The 17,617-nt window shown below is 41.8% G+C and overlaps 5 protein-coding genes across 5 annotated transcripts; 4 read left to right on the top strand and 1 right to left on the bottom strand.

Annotated features, from left to right (window-relative positions):
- The first annotated feature begins 1,245 nt into the window (after positions 1 to 1,245).
- On the top strand, positions 1,246 to 3,262 carry LOC6565521 (integrator complex subunit 12). The gene is made up of 3 exons (XM_001990899.2): positions 1,246 to 1,540; positions 1,603 to 1,951; positions 2,022 to 3,262. The coding sequence occupies exons 1-3, from the start codon at positions 1,298 to 1,300 to the stop codon at positions 3,005 to 3,007; spliced, it is 1,578 nt and encodes a 525-aa protein (XP_001990935.2). The 5' UTR covers positions 1,246 to 1,297; the 3' UTR covers positions 3,008 to 3,262.
- A 1,220-nt stretch (positions 3,263 to 4,482) lies between these two features.
- LOC6565522 lies at positions 4,483 to 6,869 on the top strand. The gene is given in 1 exon segment (XM_032738050.2): positions 4,483 to 6,869. A coding segment is annotated over 1 exon segment (1,338 nt). The 3' UTR covers positions 5,821 to 6,869.
- Positions 6,870 to 8,246: 1,377 nt separating this feature from the next.
- LOC6565022 (nucleosome assembly protein 1-like 4) lies at positions 8,247 to 9,463 on the top strand. Its single transcript, XM_001990901.3, has one exon. It carries the CDS (start codon positions 8,291 to 8,293, stop codon positions 9,461 to 9,463), a length of 1,173 nt encoding a protein of 390 aa, XP_001990937.1. The 5' UTR covers positions 8,247 to 8,290.
- LOC6565023 (mediator of RNA polymerase II transcription subunit 22) lies at positions 9,450 to 12,076 on the bottom strand. Its single transcript, XM_001990902.3, has 3 exons — positions 11,832 to 12,076; positions 10,930 to 11,031; positions 9,450 to 9,773 (listed from the first exon to the last, which is right to left on the bottom strand). The coding sequence occupies exons 1-3, from the start codon at positions 11,941 to 11,943 to the stop codon at positions 9,556 to 9,558; spliced, it is 432 nt and encodes a 143-aa protein (XP_001990938.1). The 5' UTR covers positions 11,944 to 12,076; the 3' UTR covers positions 9,450 to 9,555.
- A 511-nt stretch (positions 12,077 to 12,587) lies between these two features.
- Positions 12,588 to 16,825, top strand: LOC6564708 (leucine-zipper-like transcriptional regulator 1 homolog). Its single transcript, XM_001990904.2, has 6 exons — positions 12,588 to 13,501; positions 14,040 to 14,348; positions 14,419 to 15,528; positions 15,597 to 15,772; positions 16,015 to 16,193; positions 16,256 to 16,825. The coding sequence occupies exons 1-6, from the start codon at positions 12,723 to 12,725 to the stop codon at positions 16,658 to 16,660; spliced, it is 2,958 nt and encodes a 985-aa protein (XP_001990940.1). The 5' UTR covers positions 12,588 to 12,722; the 3' UTR covers positions 16,661 to 16,825.
- The last annotated feature ends 792 nt before the right edge of the window (positions 16,826 to 17,617 follow it).

Here is a 17,617-nt window from a genome sequence, read left to right on the forward strand (position 1 = left end):
TTATTAACAAACATTACGTGGTATAATATAGTAGTTACTAAATACGCCGCTAGGTAGCGTTGTATTCTGCAACGGCTATTCAATTTTGAATTTAAATCGGGAATCTTACCAAATCCGATAAAACCAAAATAAAAAAAATTGAACAAATATGACCATTACTTTAGGTGGCCCTCAATCCCTATCCTACCCTATTAGAGCTCCAATATAAGTATTCGGTGTATGGCGGGGCTCGTGCAAAAAAAAAAATGGATTCCGCAATTTGGCAAAAATCCGGACGCCGGATTGAATAAATAAATACATTAACATAAATAACGAGTAGCTTAACATAACATTCAACAAATTAGCTTAACCTAGCATTCAACATTTACATAAATATACTGGAGGAGGGGTGGGCGTGCTGGAGCACTGCTCACATGCGCGCAGTCGACTCGCACTTTTTTTGACATGTGTTTCTTTTTGCCGTTTTTTTTTCTTTTTACAATTTGTAGTTTAATTTGGATTCTGGGTCGATTGAGTGTACTGCGCTCGAGCTACGCGGCTGGTTACTGAAGGCTTATTCCGATGGCACTTATTCCATATCGGAACGCACTCACCGGCTGAAGAAATACCGTCGGTGCGCTTGCGCGCTGCCAATATCAGGGGATTGTGTATTCGCCCAGTGTTTCCTCGCAGTAGCTTCGAGGGCGTATCCAGCAATCTTTGCGCGACGGCCAGGTCGTTGTTGCATCAACTTCGGAGCATATGACATAAATTGCACAATTGCGGCGTAACCTGCCGTCGGCCACCTAAACATAAACCACAAAATTAGCACAGCACAACATTTATTCAAACAGACACACTTACGCCGAATTTGGCTTCACAAGGTCTATCGAATATGGAGGGTCAAGGCACTCCTAAATGTACTTCAACATTCGATCCGTACGGCACACAAATTTAAGCGCTATGGACCACGACCTGCCTCACTGCGTTTTTTTTCTTTTCCACATGTGTTCTTGTCCCTAGCCTTCAACGCGCCACCTTGCGGAGAATGTCCTCCCATGTTGGTGACCCTGCCAACTTGTTCCCGCTTTTCAGCAATGTGGCCCTTTAAATCTCACTTTTGGTTGTGGCATACGATAATTGAGTATCGATATGTCTGCAAATGCAACAAAATATACGTATTTATGAACTCGACTTTTCTCCAGCTCTAACGCCTAACTACAAATAGCAGGCGAGTATGCTGGTATCGATAGCTTATCGGATTGTACGCTAAGCAATCGACGAGCGCGCATTGCAGTAGATATTTTGGTTTAGTTTAATGTCAGTAAAACCATTTAAGCAGCCCGATATGAAGCGCCTGAAGGATGACGATAAGGATGATGCTGCTGCGAACCATGCTGATGTTGCGAACAGCAACAACAACAATATCAAAACGAAGAATACCACTGCACTGAGCATCAGCAGCACCAGCAACACGAACAGGAACAGCAACGATGCAAACAATGTCAACAACGGCGGCACCACAACGGCGGGCATTGTGCGCACCACGGGTCGTGTCAAGGTAAGTGTTGCTAATGCTGTACTGAGTGTGGACACACTGCTTTGACGTTTGGTTTCTGACAGAAACCGAAACAAGTTTACGATCCGTCCGACAATTACATATCGCGCGGACCTCGCAGCTCTTTAACGGCACCAACGGCGTCACAAACGCAGCCACAGCCTGCGTCACCATCACAAAATGGTAGCGGCAGCCAGCAGCAGAAGCAGCAATCGCCGCAGCCACCGCAGGATGCACAACCAGAAAAGTCAAATGCAATCATTCAAGAGGAACCGATTGATGATGATGTGCCAGTGCCAAGCTTGGATCAGCGGCGCTACATTGACACATGCATGACGTGCGGCAAGTGCGAGCCAAGGCGTGGCTCTGGCTATCGAAGCAACTTTCTTGCCTGCAAGACGTGCGCTCTGAAATGTAAGCTGGCTGGCTTTTAACTAATATACATCCGATTCATTTTTAATTTAGTGCTGATTATGATTTACAGGGCACTTTGAATGTTTGCCAATGAAGTTTGGAATTCTGACGAATGCACGCAAGAGATACAAGTGTGATGCATGTCGACGCTGTCGCGTTTGCAATACGAAGAGTGCAACTGAGGAGCAGCTGGTTATGTGCTGTGCCTGCGTAAATGTATATCACTTGGATTGCCATTGGCCGCGAGTAATGCCGGCCAAGATGGATGATATGCAATGGAAATGTAATAGCTGTGATCACACCTATAATCCGAGAGAATCGGAGGACACTGCTGCCAAACTTGAGACACAGCTGGCGCCTCGTAAATCCAAAGCTGGTCGCAAGAAGCGGGTCATTTCCGATCTAGCTGCAACTGGCATTGTCAACAAACCGTTGCCAAATGACAAGCGAGTGCTGACTGAGAGTGGCGACGACGACGACAACGACGAGGAAGACGGGGATTACATTCCTGCCACCAAGTCAACCAAAATTGTATCCAACGTCTCAGAGAGCGCAGCGACAATCAAGAAGAATAGGTTGCCAACGAGTGAGAAGCGGCCAATGAATGCGATTAAGAACGAAAAAAACAAAGCCAGCGATGATTGCGCCCTATCACCAGAGTTAAACATTGGGCCAGTTCCTGCTCTACATGCACCAGAGGCTTCTGCTGCTACTCCTGCTTCTGCTCCTGCTCCTGCTTCGCTAAGCTCAACTGAGGACAAAGAGAATGGTGGGAATAGGCAGGTGATTGCAACAGGTACGGCCATGAGCGCCAAAGAGAAGGGCGTCTTCACGTGGAGCGTCAAAGAAGTTTATGACTTTGTTGAGAAGCATTGTCCACAGCACGCAGATATCTTCATGCAACAGGAAATTGATGGCGCTGCATTAATGGTACTGTCACGTGCCGACATCATTGATCTCTTCGGTCTGAAGCTTGGCAAAGCCCTGCACGTGTACGACATAGTCATCGGCTTGCAGAATTCTAGCAACGATGTCACCCTCGGCTGGTGTGATTAGGTTATATATTTTTTTTGTCATTGCTCGTTAAGGCTCATTGGAACCATTGAAGATCTACAAAATGATCCCTTCAATCGTTAGTAAGAGCCAATCAAGACCTACAATTTGATGTTATCATTATATATGCATGTTTTTCTATTGAAAATCAAATGTTTGAATTAGAAAAATTAAAAAACACAACGCAACGTGATTGGATTGGGTATCTTGAGCTATGGAACTAATAAATGATATAATGATGATGATTTTTGGGCCACTTGTGACGCATATTTTTGAGATCGGTCTGGATATCTTGAAAAAAAGGGTTTTTCGTATGAGACATAAAATCTTTGGAGCGATTATTTCTTTAGCACGTAGATGCTAAATGATACAGTGGTCTGTTTCTTTAAAACTGATGGCGTTATGCTCACATACACAAATAGAAGGAGAGGGGAACATGACTCTATCTATTCGGCTAGTGATGCAAATCGGGAGTATATATCTCTCCTGCAATGCGTTACAAGGATCATGACAAAATTACAATTAGTTAAAAACTTTTATAAGTTAAACCGAAATTAATGAGAGGATATTTATATGCACGAACAACTTGAAAATACTCGCTTAAGATATGCCAGGTGCCAGAATTAATTTTATTGCATAGAGAATTGTAACTTTGTTCATTTATTTATGACAACTTTATGGTTAGGACTTTCATCTAAAATAATATAACAAACTAATTAAGAGCAGTTACCAGATGTCTAATGTTTTTTATGAAAAAAAAGAATAAAATTAAAAAGTTGAATGGTCAAAGCTACATATTTCAGATTTGTGTTCCTAAATTTGGCATTTGGGATAATTTGCTTCGTAAGGTTTTGCAATATCGAAAATTCAGCTAGGGGATGATCGTATAATTTTGATGCACTCAATATGCAGCCAGTATTATTGTTATTTTTCAATATCTTCGGTGCTCATTGCAATTAATTACCAAATTGTAATTAGTAACGGAAATTGCCAAGGGCGGATGTGGCATATAATACTTGAGCCTATTTGGGGAATATTGCAAATGCTTATTGTCTGGAAACGTTCCAGTTCATATTGATAGACTTATTTGGTTTTATGACATATACAAGAAGAAATAATCAGAAATGAAAAACATTCCAAACTGATTTATGACACTGCAAACATTAATGCAGGGAGCAATCGATGGACAATACTTGATGTATATTAGTAAGGGGACTGATAAGACTCCATGTAGATAAGTTAACGTTGTCCTCGAGTGCCCCCGATCCAGTGGCTTGTGTGTGTGTGCGATGCGATAGGTATGTGTGTGTACGTGTGAGAGTGAGAGAGAGAATGTTGGGGGGGGGGGGTTGGTTGGTTGGTGGATTGGGGGAACATGAGCTGTTTATCGCAGCTGCTTTTGAAATCGCTTAGAATTTTTTGCCAACGCAGTGCTGGAAATCGCTCAGTCACGTTAATGGCCATCAAGTGCTAGGAACATGTTCATTCTAACGACAATCTCTATTGGTCTGAGCTGTGTGCTTGCTCTGCTTAGCCTGGCGCTGCTGCTGCTCAGCCGCAAGTCGGCGCTGATCTTTGGCAAATATCCGTGCAAGGGTATCTTCTACAAGCTGAAATATGTGATTGCACTGGGTGTGCTGCGCCAGCTGCGCTACCGCATCTACAAGCGTAACGAGGATTTGCTCAGCTCAGCAACTCATCTGGCCACGTTGGATCGGCCCCAGCCGTTGACCAATGATCCGAAAAGTTATGATGTGATTAGCTTAATGGCCGCGAATGCTGCTGGCCAGAAGCTGATGGTCACGCTGGAGCGTCGTAGGAGGGGTGTGCTGAAAGCAGCTCTATATCTATATCTTCCCGCTAGCGGCTTGTACAGTCTGCCCAAACTGCCGGACATGGTGCACTTCACCAACGATGGCAGCGATGAGAGCACCGAATTTCGTGGTGCCGGCTTTCATCTCTATCCATTGGCCTCCATGCGCCACTGGCAACTCAAATTTGATGGGCAGCTACGTAAGGAGTCCACGGCAGCAGAGCCCGAACTGCTGGCTGTGCAGCTGGATCTGAGATTCATCAGCACCCAGGATCATTTCAATTACAATCGGGATCTGAGCTCCACGCTCATTGCCGACTCGATAGCTCGCGAGGCATGGAACGAAGGATTCTATAGCATGATCAAGTGCGTTGGCCACATTGTCGAGAAGCGTACGCATTACGAGCAACATGGCCAGCTGGATGGCAGCATTGTACTGGACGGACGACATCTGCCGTGAAATTGCGCGGCTTTCGGGATCACAGTTTGGCACCGAGCGCTGCTGAGCACCATTAATCGCTATGTGTATTTTGCATTGCTGCTGGACGATGGCAGCAGCATGGCTGTCGGCAATCTTAGCCAGCCCTCGTTCTTTCTATCCTCGCTCAAGGTGGGCTACGTTTGCACACCCGACGGCGTCTATCAGCCGATTACGGCCAGCAATTTCGAGTTGTACTCGTACGGGGAGAAGGGTACACCGCCACAGCATCAGAACTTCATAGTGGACACCGCGCAGCAAACGTATCTGGTGCAAATACGCGTTGAGCACAGTGCCGTGCGGTATGTGGGCGGCGATTGGGAGTCGAAGGTCTACAATCAGTTTGTGGCCTGTACCGTTAATGGCATCAGTGGCCAGGGACATGCCGAATATCTCTATAGGCACAATAATGGTCGGCCCCAGGTAATTGCCGACCAGGATCCGCAGTGGTATCAGCGCATTAAGCGCTACGAGCGTAGTCTAAGCAACATGGAGAATATCAGCGATGAAGATTTTATATTCTAAGTCATACTTTACTATGTACATACATGTATGTATATAGTACATACTAACTTTATCATTTGATTACCCATGTGATAAATATTTTTTTGTTTATTTTATAATAGTAAATTAAATAAAAGCAGATAGCGAATTATATATAAAAAAAATATAGAAGCTATTTACAACACGAGCCCACAGAGCAATAAATAGAACATTCGATTTATTCTCTTGGCCCAGATCCCATTATCGAGAAAAATATTGTTACTTCAGTGGCAGTAAGGAGCATTTCCGACTATAGTTTATAAATTCTTCAGCAATATCAAAAACCGATTCCATTAAGCTTCATTTTAAGTCTTTTGGTTCCCATACGATAAAACATCGCACAGTACATTCAGCGTAACTAAAAATTTTCCTAAAAGAACTTATAATTTTCAATGGTCTCCCGACATATTCATGCGGTTATTGGAATATTGTCGCGACATTTTCATGCCGATTCAAGTGTTTTCTAGAGAGATACGTCTTTTTTCAATAACGCAAAAAATAAATTAAAAAAATAAATAAATAAACGTAAATAAATAAATAAAGTAGATAATATATGTTTGTAGAATAAATGCCAATTTCCTAAATCAACTATGCGAAAAGTGTAGTTTATAAGTGACGAAACAGAGTGGCATACAATTTTGACTTAATTATTGTCCATTCAAATACAGTTTGACGTCTGGTTAAACATTTGAGTCAAAACCTATAAGTGGTGATAATTGTGACCAACTGTAACAATTTCATTAAGATGAGTTAAGAAAAAACGAAGGAATTTACGATATATTTGTATTTACCAAATCATACAGCAGGAAAGCAAGCATTTTCTATTTAATTATTGTTATCTTGCATATAAATTGTAGAATTGATATAGTTTTATTTGTGGACCATTCAAAAAGTTATCTAAATATTTATAAATAAAATATGTCGCCCTCCACTTGAGTGGCCACGGGGTGTCTGGGGGGCATGCCAGGCAATACGGGATAAGATTAGAAAATCATATTGGATTTGCTATCAATAAATAAAAAAAAAACCAAGGTCGTTACGTATTTTATTTTACTTGATTTATACAGCTAAAGACAACGAATGTCTTATCGCATGGCTATGAATCTAAGTCCTAGGATTAGTAGCAATCTTGTGCAGCTGGCTGGGAATGCGATAACGCGAACCGCAAGTACCAAAGCTGGCAAAGAGTATTTTGCCTGGGAAAGCCAACCAGAAGTGAAATATTTACTATGTTACACACATACATATGTAGATGGATGTAGCGTCACTGACTTGTGACAAATGTTCATAACGACTAATGTTCATATCAACGATAAATAAGCAGATAGCGAGCCTGTCGGGGGTGGCTTCGGGATAAGGATTTTAGATTTTTAGCTTTCAGAGTGGCCAGCAAAATCAACCGACTTGAATCCCATATAGAACATATGGGGACACCTGTTCCGTCGAGTTTATGTGGGTAATCGACAGTTTGAGACAGTTGAGCAGTTTAGTTAAGGAATGGTCCAAAATCCCACTATCTGAGTTCTAAAAAAATGCTGAATCAATGTCAAACCGAATTTTTTTTAGTTATCAACAAATCTGGAGGATGGGCACATTATTAATTTATTATTTTCATGTCATTTCTACATATTATATTAAAAAAATTCAAGTGACTTTAATCGAATTTCGCAGAGTGTAATTCTATATAGACGAATCCGAAATTTCGATTTTTATCAATAAATATGACAATAAAACGAACAAAGTATAAACGTAATAAAATAAACGTAATAAATAAAATATTTGTATACTCTTTTGGAAGCTATTATAATTATAATATTGTCATGTAGTTTGCAGCGCATTGAAGGAGACGTTGCCGAATGAATTCTTAATCTTCTATGCAAACTGACACTAAAATTTGAATAAACTTGGCATTGTCGGAGCTGTCCGAATTTGACTAATATATCATCGGTCGAAAGATGATTTCTAGTTTAAAAAACTTTTTTTTTACAAGATAGCCCAACAAAATGTACCCAGTATGCTTTATATTGCGTATAGGAACAATCGCTCAAAAGATGAGTTCTTGTATGAAAACCTTTTTAGTTGAACATAATATCCGAACTGAACTTAATCAATATGCATTTTATTATGCTCTTAAATTAATAATAAAATTATCAGCGTCGAACCTCTATATTTATTTCAATAATTTATAATAAAATTTAGATGACGGCAATTTGCCTACGGTCTACAAGGATATGCAATCTTCGGCGTACCTAGGAACATTTTTCGGTCTTCGTTGCTATTGACGTTGTCTATCTTCAAATTTGAAAGTTTAGGTGTTATTTTACAGTTGTACATAAAACAAGTTTCATTTTGCTTTCATAATAAATAAAAAACGAAAAGAAAAAAGGAAGATATAAAAAATTGTTAAAGTTTTCAAGTTTCAAATTCAGCGTCAAAATTAACAGGTTTTAAGATGTTGAACATTGGCTCCAGTTCGGATGTGGGCTCAAATGCAACCATTGTCACTGTTAAGGAGGAGATAAAGACGCCAAATTTACAAGCTCACAGTCGTAATCGTAGTAGGAGTCGTAGTCGAAGTCCCGGGAAAATCTCCGACAGCACGCAATTGAACCCGTCGGAGATGCCGTCAAATAGTCGCCGGGCCTTTCTGCAGCATATGGTGGATAGTTTGCCGAAGACGGTGTATAATCGGGTGCTGGCATTAAAGCACAATCAATTGCAGCAGATTAAGATATCGGAGCAGTTCTTTCGTGAAGTCTATGAGTTGGAGAAACGTTTCTATGGGCAGAGCTGTACGCTGTTCGATGCTCGTCGGGACATTGTTGCTGGTGATGTGGAGCCGCCGGCAATGGAGCGCTACTGGCATGAGGAGGCCGATGAGCTGCTCGAGGAGATTAAGTCGACTGAGGAGTTTAAGCAATTGACCGAACAGCTACAGCATTTGCCCGCCAATGCGGAAGGTGTGCCACGTTTCTGGTTAACGGTATTTCGTAATGTGGCGCTCATCTCGGATCTGGTGCAAGAGCATGACGAACCGTTGCTGGAGTGTTTAATGGATGTGCGCATCAGATATGAGTCGGACAGCTATACCGTACACTTTCAGTTTCGGCCCAACAAGTATCTGCACACATCGTCGCTCCTGCTGACCAAGAAATACATTTTACGCCACGAGGCGGACAAGGAATATCCGTTTATGTTCGAGGGTCCGGAGATTGTGCGCTGCGAGGGCTGTCACATACACTGGCGCGATGGCTCCAATCTTACTTTGCAGACAATTAAGCAGAAGCGTCTGCGGAAGGGAGTGCGCAACATGCCAAAGGTAATGCCACGTGAGTCATTCTTTCGATTCTTCTCACCGCCGCAGGCAATGGACCTCTCACTGGCAGATGAGAAGACAAAAATGGTGCTTGGTGCCGACTTTGAGGTGGGCTATTTACTGCGCACTCAAATCGTACCCAAGGCCATACTCTTCTACACTGGCGACATTGTGGATAACGTTAATGATGATCTGTACACAGCGGAGAATACATCGGCATCGTTGTCCTCTGTATCGCATGGTGATCAAAACAATCAAAAGGATCCAGTGGATCCAATCCCTAGCACCAGCAGTGTTTTTCCTAAATAGATGTTATATTATTCTCATGAAACGAATGCATTTTTTCTACATATAAGCACACATATACATGTATCTAGCTAACTATTCTATATCATATACAGCTATTTAAATATGCTCGTGTAGTATTCCTCCTCCAGATCGTACAGATCCATGGCCATCTCATCGCGCAGCTTCATCAACTTTTTATCACACTCAATTTGTGTGGCCCGAAATAGCTGTGAGTTATTTGTGATTGCCTCATTCACAGAGTGAAAGTCATTGAGTATAAGGTATTGCTTGAGATCTGCCACCAGCTTCATCAACGATTCACCAGCTCGCACTGAAAGACATTAACAATATGTTATTATTGTTGCATTAAATAAACATTAATAACATTTATTGTAATCAATACACAAATTCAAATTACTGAAAAATTAAATTTAATAATCCGTTTTCGTATTGTGCTGAGTGGTAATTATTTATTTTGACTAAAATTTCTCTCACAACGATATACAATAAAATGTATTACGGCCACGTAATACGCTTCATAAAAAGTTTACATACAACAATTTTAAATAAGCAATAGCTCAGTAAAGAAAATAAACATGTAAGAGAACTGTTGTCGAGAGAGCTCGACTACGCGATACCTGAACACAGCTGTTAAATATAATATTCACAGGCCGCGCATCTCTTCATTCGCAAGCCCGAACAGATTATTTGTTTATGTGTATTTTAAAAATGCGGCGAGATGCAATTGGGTCGGCTTATTGTCATTGGAAATGGTTTTGAATCGATATTCGCAAAACGGGGAAAGTTATCGATCAAGTAAAATAAACTTCATCTGAGAGAATTTGCATTCAAAATTTGAGGTCACTAGCTTTATGCATACGGACATGGCTAGATCATCTGTTGATGTTGATCAATAATATAAATACTTCATAGTGTCGGAAATGCGTCCTTCTACTTGTTATATACTTTTGCACAATTTTATTATCCCTTTTTACCCATTTTTAATGAGTTCGCGATATAAAAAAATAATTGACAAGGCTCGTGTCATACTATGGCTTACAGAGTATAAAGACTTTTATTAGTAGCGATGATGATTATATACCCTTCCAGACATTTAAAATAAATATTTTTTGTCACACATCATTTTCGGGTTTTTAGCCAATGACAATTGGGCGTAGAGTAACCATTGTAACTGATGATTTATCCACAACACCTTGAAGAACCAAATATTTATTCATACAAGACACTCAGATTTAAACGATGGTTCGATGCAGTTTATTACATTAAGTGTTTTTATCCAATCCAGTAAGTTTCATTAAAATTGAGAGACTATATTCCATAGAAAGAAGACAGGCAATTAAACGGACAAATCTCAGCTAAAGAATATGTGTATAGAATACCTTCTGTCTGTGATATTTTTAAGTCATTCCTAATGCGTACTTGTATTTATATATAGATACATAGATGAATGTTTCATGCATGCTTACCCATATTTGCCGATCGCACTTGCATTTCAAGGGCATCCTGCTCGCACTGTGTTATCTTCGAAATTTGACTATGACTCTCGCGCCGCGCTAGCTTCAGTATCTCTATAAACAAATGCATAAGTAAATCGATTAAGTTTCATAAACAAATGGCTTTAGGATTAAAGAGAGGCTTTGCTTGAATATGGCTGAAATGCATTGTGGTCTGCCACAGTTTGAGTCTGAAAGCCTGTGGATATTGGTCATTTCTCATTTATATGTGTACAATAATTGCGTGCATCAAGATGGGCACATCATTTTCATACTTGTTCGATCGGTTCGCTGCCAGGGAGAAAGTCCGCGTGCTGATGATTGGATTGGATGGAGCCGGCAAGACTACAGCACTCTACCAGCTTAAGTTGAACACTGCTTTAACCAACATACCAACAGTTGGATTCAATGTTGAAATGATGGAGTATAAACGCTTGCGTATGACCGTCTGGGACGTTGGTGGCCAGAATCGTCTGCGCTCCTTGTGGCGCTATTATTACAATAATGCCGCTGCCGTAATATTTGTAGTTGATGCATCCGATGAGGAACGCTTCCACGAGGCCATGATCGAGCTGCACTCGGTGATGTGTGTGAAGGAGCTAAAGGACAGCGTTTTACTAGTACTCGCCAACAAGCAGGATCTGCCGCATGCCGTCACATTGGTCGATCTGGCCATACGACTGCGTTTGCATGAGCTCCACCAGCGCTGGAAGGTTCACGGCATCAGCGCCACCTTCCACAAAGGCCTCCATGAGGGCATGGAACTGCTCTATCGCTTGATACGAAAGCGTCGTCAGCGTGCCAGTGCCGAGCGTAGCCTTAACGCATTTTTCTAAGCCCACTTTATTTATAAATTTCTTTTTTTGTTTTGTTACCTTCAAAGTTCTCCAGCATGCTGCGCACATCGTCTTTGAGGCGCGCATTGTAGGATTTCAGCAGCGCCTCCTTCGACTGCGGCAATATTGTGATTCGTGAGCTGCTTGCCATTTCTTGTTAGGGCAAAGCTACTTCAGGACTATAATTTTACTAAAAGTTTTAGTTTCTAATTTTGCTTAATTTTCTTTTGTTTTCTTATTAATGTTTTGTTTGTAACCTTTTGCCGCGTTTCATCTACCAAGCATGGTTGCTTATATTTATCGCAATCACAAAGCAATTCATCGATAGTTCGATTACAAATTAGTTGCTGTGATGAAGTAAATTTCAACTATTCAACTAATTTCAACTAAATCGAATTGCCTTTCCATACATCGACTTGTTTTGCTGCGTATCTGCAATTCTTAAAAATTAACCAAAACAAAATATTTGATATACATATGTATAAGCACTGCTAAAATCTTATAAATAAATATAAATTTACATATTTACATGTGGAAAATTCGTTCACCTTTTGTACTTTCTACATAAACAAATACTTTCAGCTTAATACCCTTCGTTTGTATTAATTATATATTTTTATTAGATTAATTAAATATTTACATTATGCAAACAATTTATTGATATTTAATTTTCAAAATAACACAAAACTACAGATGTGGCAAGGCTTCTGAAACTTGGCTTGCCGATATATTGTTATTGTTGCCAGCAAAAATATCGATTCAACTGCAAATGTTTTGCTAGATGCCACCGCTAGTTCTTGACCTGCAGAGGTAGTGAAAAGAGACTCGAAAACAGCAAACAGCGAAATAGTTAAGCAAGGCACACAGCCCTGCAACTTATATTTGATCAAGATAAGCCAACGAAGGAGATTCTACACCTGTAATGCTTTAATGCTAAAGTCCATACTCGGTGGGGACACGAATGGTTCTGCGGAAGATATACCAACTGGAGGCGTGTGCGGCGGGAGTGGCAGTGGCAGCGGTCGAAGCACCAACGGTGCTGCAGCATTTAGCCGAGCCAGTTGCGGCTTGGGCTCCAGCTCGATATACAGTGGCCTAAGTGCTGTGTGTGGCAGTGGCAGTGGCAGACTGAGTGGAAGCGGAAGTGCAAGTGCAAGTGCGAGTGGCAGTGGGAGCAGTACACCAGCAACCGTTTATTGCCCTGCATGCGTAGCCAGCAGCTCACAGCAACAGCAGCAGCAGTCGCAGCCGCAGCAGCAGCAGTCGCAGCCGCAGCAGCAGCAGTCGCAGCCGCAGCAGCAGCAGTTGCAGCCGCAGCAGCAGCAGACAGACGCATTCCTTCAGCGAGATTCGAAGTCGGGCAAGAGGGCAAAGGGACGCAAAAGTGCATCGACAGCTGGCTGCGTTGACGTGCAGCATATACGCAACAATCTGAGCATGTCCACATCGAGCTCAACGCGCAGCACACGCGGCGGCAGCAACAGCAGCTGCAGCACTGCCTCGGCTGTGATGGCATCCAGCGGAATTACTGCCTATGATGCCAATAGCAATGGTAACGGCAGCTGTAACAGCAGCAACTTCAATTGCAAGGACAACTCACCGGGCAGCTACAGCTACAGCTGCAATGCCCTCAACGTCGACTTCAATTCCTATACGGCAACACATCAGTGGACGCGCATGCTCGAATGTGCTGAGTTTGTTGGCGCCAAGTATGTGCAAATCCACTTCTAGTCAAGTGTTAGTGATCATTGATCAAGTTAACCCATCTGTATTATCTAATTGAAAAAAATCTCAAAATGGTTGTCCTTAACTACCAATTAGCAATATACATACATTCACAGCATAGCCAGTGCTTTAGGATAGATTTTGCCTAGTACATTTATCTGACTTGAAAAATAATACTATTAGCATCAGTGGCCGAGTCGATATACATACAAATCTTCCGGATGACATTTTATTTTTGGCCAAATTAGTCCTTCAATGTTGAATGAATATATCCATCTGGTGATCATGTAGCTTTCGAGTTCTTCCGTGAGACACACATAACATCCGACAGTGTATAGCATATTTGTTTCATAAATATGTATTTGGAAAGATCTACGAACATCAATAAATATAAGACGCAGGCAATGGAACTTTTTTTTGTACTTGGGGGATTTGTATTTAATTATTTATTGGCTTGATATGTTTTTCCCAGCACAAATCAATCTTTTATGCTTTCTTCCATTTTTAATTGCAATCGTACAGACGCAGTAAGCATACGGTGGTTGCCTACAAGGATGCCATGTTCGTGTTTGGCGGCGATAATGGCAAGAACATGCTCAACGACCTGATACGCTTTGGTGTCAAGGACAAGTCATGGGGACGGGCATGTGCAACTGGAACGCCACCGGCGCCGCGCTATCATCATTCCGCTGTTGTTGCGGGCAGCTCGATGTTTATATTTGGCGGCTATACGGGCGACATTCACTCCAACTCCAATCTGACCAACAAGAATGATTTGTTTGAGTACAAGTTTCTTAGCGCCATGTGGGTGGAGTGGAAATTCTCGGGCAGGTAAGCATAGCAAAGGAAGCCATTAACTAAGCACCAACAGCAACAACAACAATGCTCACTCCTTATGCAGGCAACCAGTGCCGCGTTCGGCGCATGGCGCAGCGGTTTACGACAACAAGATGTGGATTTACGCCGGATATGATGGCAATGCTCGGCTTAACGATATGTGGACGCTGAATTTAACGGGCGAGAATCATCAATGGGAGGAGGTAGAACAGCAGGGCGATCGTCCGCCCACCTGTTGTAATTTCCCCGTTGCCGTTGCACGCGATGCCATGTATGTGTTCTCCGGCCAGAGTGGTCTCCAGATAACAAATTCGCTGTTTGAGTTTCACTTTAAGACGCGCACATGGCGTCGCATTTCCAATGAGCCGGTGCTGCGTGGCGCTACATCGGCACCACCGTCGCGTCGCTATGGCCACACCATGGTCCATCACGATCGCTTCCTGTATATTTTTGGAGGTTCAGCTGACTCGACGCTGCCAAATGATTTACACTGTTATGATCTTGACTCACAGGTGTGGTCCGTCATTCAGGCGGAGCAGAACTCGGATATGCCGTCGGGTCGCGTATTCCATGCATCCGCCGTCATTGGCGATGCGATGTACATATTTGGCGGCACCGTCGACAATAGCGTACGGCGCGGAGATACGTATCGGTTTCAGTTCTCCAGCTATCCAAAGTGCACACTACGTGACGACTTTGGCAAATTCTATCACGAGAAGCAATTCTGTGATATTCAGTTTGTGGTGGGCGCCGAAGAGATACGCATTCTTTCGCACATTGCCTTCGTAGCGGCACGCTCTAAATATTTGCGTAACAAGATATTGTCAGCGCGCGAGGCGCGTCAACAACAGATGGAGAAGCTCTATGGTGTTGGGCAAGTGGATACGCTGGCTTTGAATACGGGCGTCGGCGGGGATCGCGTGCCGATGCTGGAGGTGCGACTGGCGCATGCCTCACCCGAGGCATTTGAGATAATACTTAACTATATCTATACGGATCGCATTGACCTGAAGGACTCATACAGCAAGAATATCATCATTCTCATCACGGACATCTATCAATTGGCTGGTCTGTTCACTATGCCGCGCCTGGCGCACGGCTGCATCCAGTACCTGGATTATAAGATCAACAAAATAAATGTGCTGGAGGCTCTTTACAATGCTGACAAAAACAAGTGAGTTCTGATCCATTTCCATTTTCCAACTTCAATTTTTTATTTAATTTTGTGTCAATTTACGTCAGCATTAAAATCATCAAGGATCATTGCATGCAGTTCATCATCAAGGAAGAGAACTTTACCGAAGTGGTCATGTCCAGTGAGTTCAGTGATCTGGACAAGCCACTGCTGGTCGAGATAATACGTAAGCGTTTGCATCCGAGCAAGCTGGTGATAGACACTACTTATGAATCGAATATTGGTGAGTATAAATTTAAATATATTCAAAATCTATGCAAATCGAAATCAAATTAGAACAAACTCAACAAATGAAGCGTATTTGTTGAGTTCATAACAAAATCTCAAATAGAGATATGTGGCAATGTTCCCTAACATGCAAAGATGGCTTGAAAACAGTTAGCGAACATTAAAAGAAAAATAAAAGAAACACAATGTCAAACAAATATTTATATTCACATCTACAAAAATATGTTGGGGTTGTAGGCACTACGCTGGAGCACGATTTGTCCATGTTCTTGGAGACAACGGGCAAGGACTTTTGCGATATAAGTCTAATACTAGAGGATCATGTGATACCAGCTCACAAATCTGTGTTATCGTCACGTTGTACCTATTTCCAGGGCATGTTCCGCTCGTTCATGCCACCGGATAATACTGTTAATGTAAGTACCGTTATTTGCTATCGGCTATTGTTATAATTCATTAATACAACCCAATCACTCAGATACAAATTGGCGAAATCTCACCCTCACTAGAGGCCTTTCATTCGCTGCTCCGCTATATATATTATGGGGAGACAAAGATGCCGCCACAGGATGCATTATACCTGTTCCAGGCACCCTGTTTCTATGGTTTGTCCAACAATCGGTTGCACGCATTCTGCAAATACTCATTGGAACATAACATTACGTCGGAGAATGTGCTGCAGACGCTGGAGGCGTCCGACATAACAAAAATCTATGACATCAAGGATTATGCATTGAAATTGATTGTGAAAGATTTTGCTAAAGTTGCCAGGCTGCCCAAAATAGCCGGTTTGTCGCGCGAACTGTTGCTGGAGATAATACGCGCTGTGGCCGATTCGCAAGGCGAGTTTCTGACCCGAATCAATATCAATACTGATATCTGAAAACTAGTTGTGCTACAGCCGTCTTTGCAGTTAATGCTCGCTTGGTTGCAAATCGGACGTAGCCCGTAAAGCAGCAGTAGCGGTTGGTAGCGCCACGAATTCGCCCTCTCTTCTCATGCTCCGTATACCTGTACCTAAACCTAAACCTAACCTTATCTCTTTATACATTCTATTATATAATATATTATTCATATATATATATATATGTATATATATATATATATATAAATATGAATAAATATATATGTCTATGAATAATGATTTACAATAATTAAAAGTGATGATGCATAAAACCCTTACATGCACACAGACTTATACTCAAATGAAAATAGCAACAGCAAATATGATACGAGACAGAGCATAAGTGCAAAAACAGAAGCCAGTTTAAATGAGAGAATGAAAGAGCGAGAGTGCTAGAGTGAGAGAGCGAGAGTGCTAGAGTGAGAGAACGAGAGGGAGCACGTAATTTTATGGTATTTTGTGGTAGTCTGTTAGTAGTAGTTGTTAGTCTCATAGCTGGTAATTGTAATGGTAAAAATGACGTGCAAGCTATTTGTTTAGTGCTCCTGAAACTAAGGGATTGAAGGACCTTTGGAAGCAGTTCGCCCTGTAAGCCCGTAACTCAGTGCTGTCCACTGATTTATATTTTTATTTTATTGGAATGCTTATGCAAAAGGGGCAAGTTGTTAGACCAACTGGAATCATATAAATACACGATAGTATCCATTTCAATAAGCAAATCTACGTAATTGTTGAATCAGAGCTATTCTGAAGTGGATTATATTGGTTGATTTTATGATACATACAGGAATAAACAGCTAGGATCATAGTGTTGCTAGGGATGATGGCTTAAGGGAAAGAATTGCACATATATTTAGATTTAGCAAGAGTTTGCCTAGTTCTCGGGGCCTGTACCATGGTGATTGTTGCAGACATCAGTATATACAGTATATATCT

This window comes from Drosophila grimshawi, unplaced genomic scaffold (genome assembly GCF_018153295.1).
Source record: "Drosophila grimshawi isolate 15287-2541.00 unplaced genomic scaffold, ASM1815329v1 contig_1006, whole genome shotgun sequence".
Classification (NCBI taxonomy): Eukaryota; Metazoa; Arthropoda; class Insecta; order Diptera; family Drosophilidae; genus Drosophila; species Drosophila grimshawi.

Bases quoted from the DNA above. Each gene is read 5' to 3' on its own strand.
- LOC6565022 (XM_001990901.3), top strand. From the start codon at position 8,291: ATGTTGAACATTGGCTCCAGTTCGGATGTGGGCTCAAATGCAACCATT.
- LOC6565023 (XM_001990902.3), bottom strand. From the start codon at position 11,943: ATGGCAAGCAGCTCACGAATCACAATATTGCCGCAGTCGAAGGAGGCG. The intron at 11,032-11,831 runs GTAACAAAACAA...ATTTGTTTATAG, and splicing joins CATGCTGGAGAACTTTGAAG to AGATACTGAAGCTAGCGCGG. The intron at 9,774-10,929 runs GTAAGCATGCAT...AATGTCTTTCAG, and splicing joins AGTGCGATCGGCAAATATGG to TGCGAGCTGGTGAATCGTTG.
- LOC6565521 (XM_001990899.2), top strand. From the start codon at position 1,298: ATGTCAGTAAAACCATTTAAGCAGCCCGATATGAAGCGCCTGAAGGAT. The intron at 1,541-1,602 runs GTAAGTGTTGCT...GGTTTCTGACAG, and splicing joins GCACCACGGGTCGTGTCAAG to AAACCGAAACAAGTTTACGA. The intron at 1,952-2,021 runs GTAAGCTGGCTG...TATGATTTACAG, and splicing joins CAAGACGTGCGCTCTGAAAT to GGCACTTTGAATGTTTGCCA.
- LOC6564708 (XM_001990904.2), top strand. From the start codon at position 12,723: ATGCTAAAGTCCATACTCGGTGGGGACACGAATGGTTCTGCGGAAGAT. The intron at 15,529-15,596 runs GTGAGTTCTGAT...AATTTACGTCAG, and splicing joins TACAATGCTGACAAAAACAA to CATTAAAATCATCAAGGATC. The intron at 16,194-16,255 runs GTAAGTACCGTT...CCAATCACTCAG, and splicing joins CACCGGATAATACTGTTAAT to ATACAAATTGGCGAAATCTC.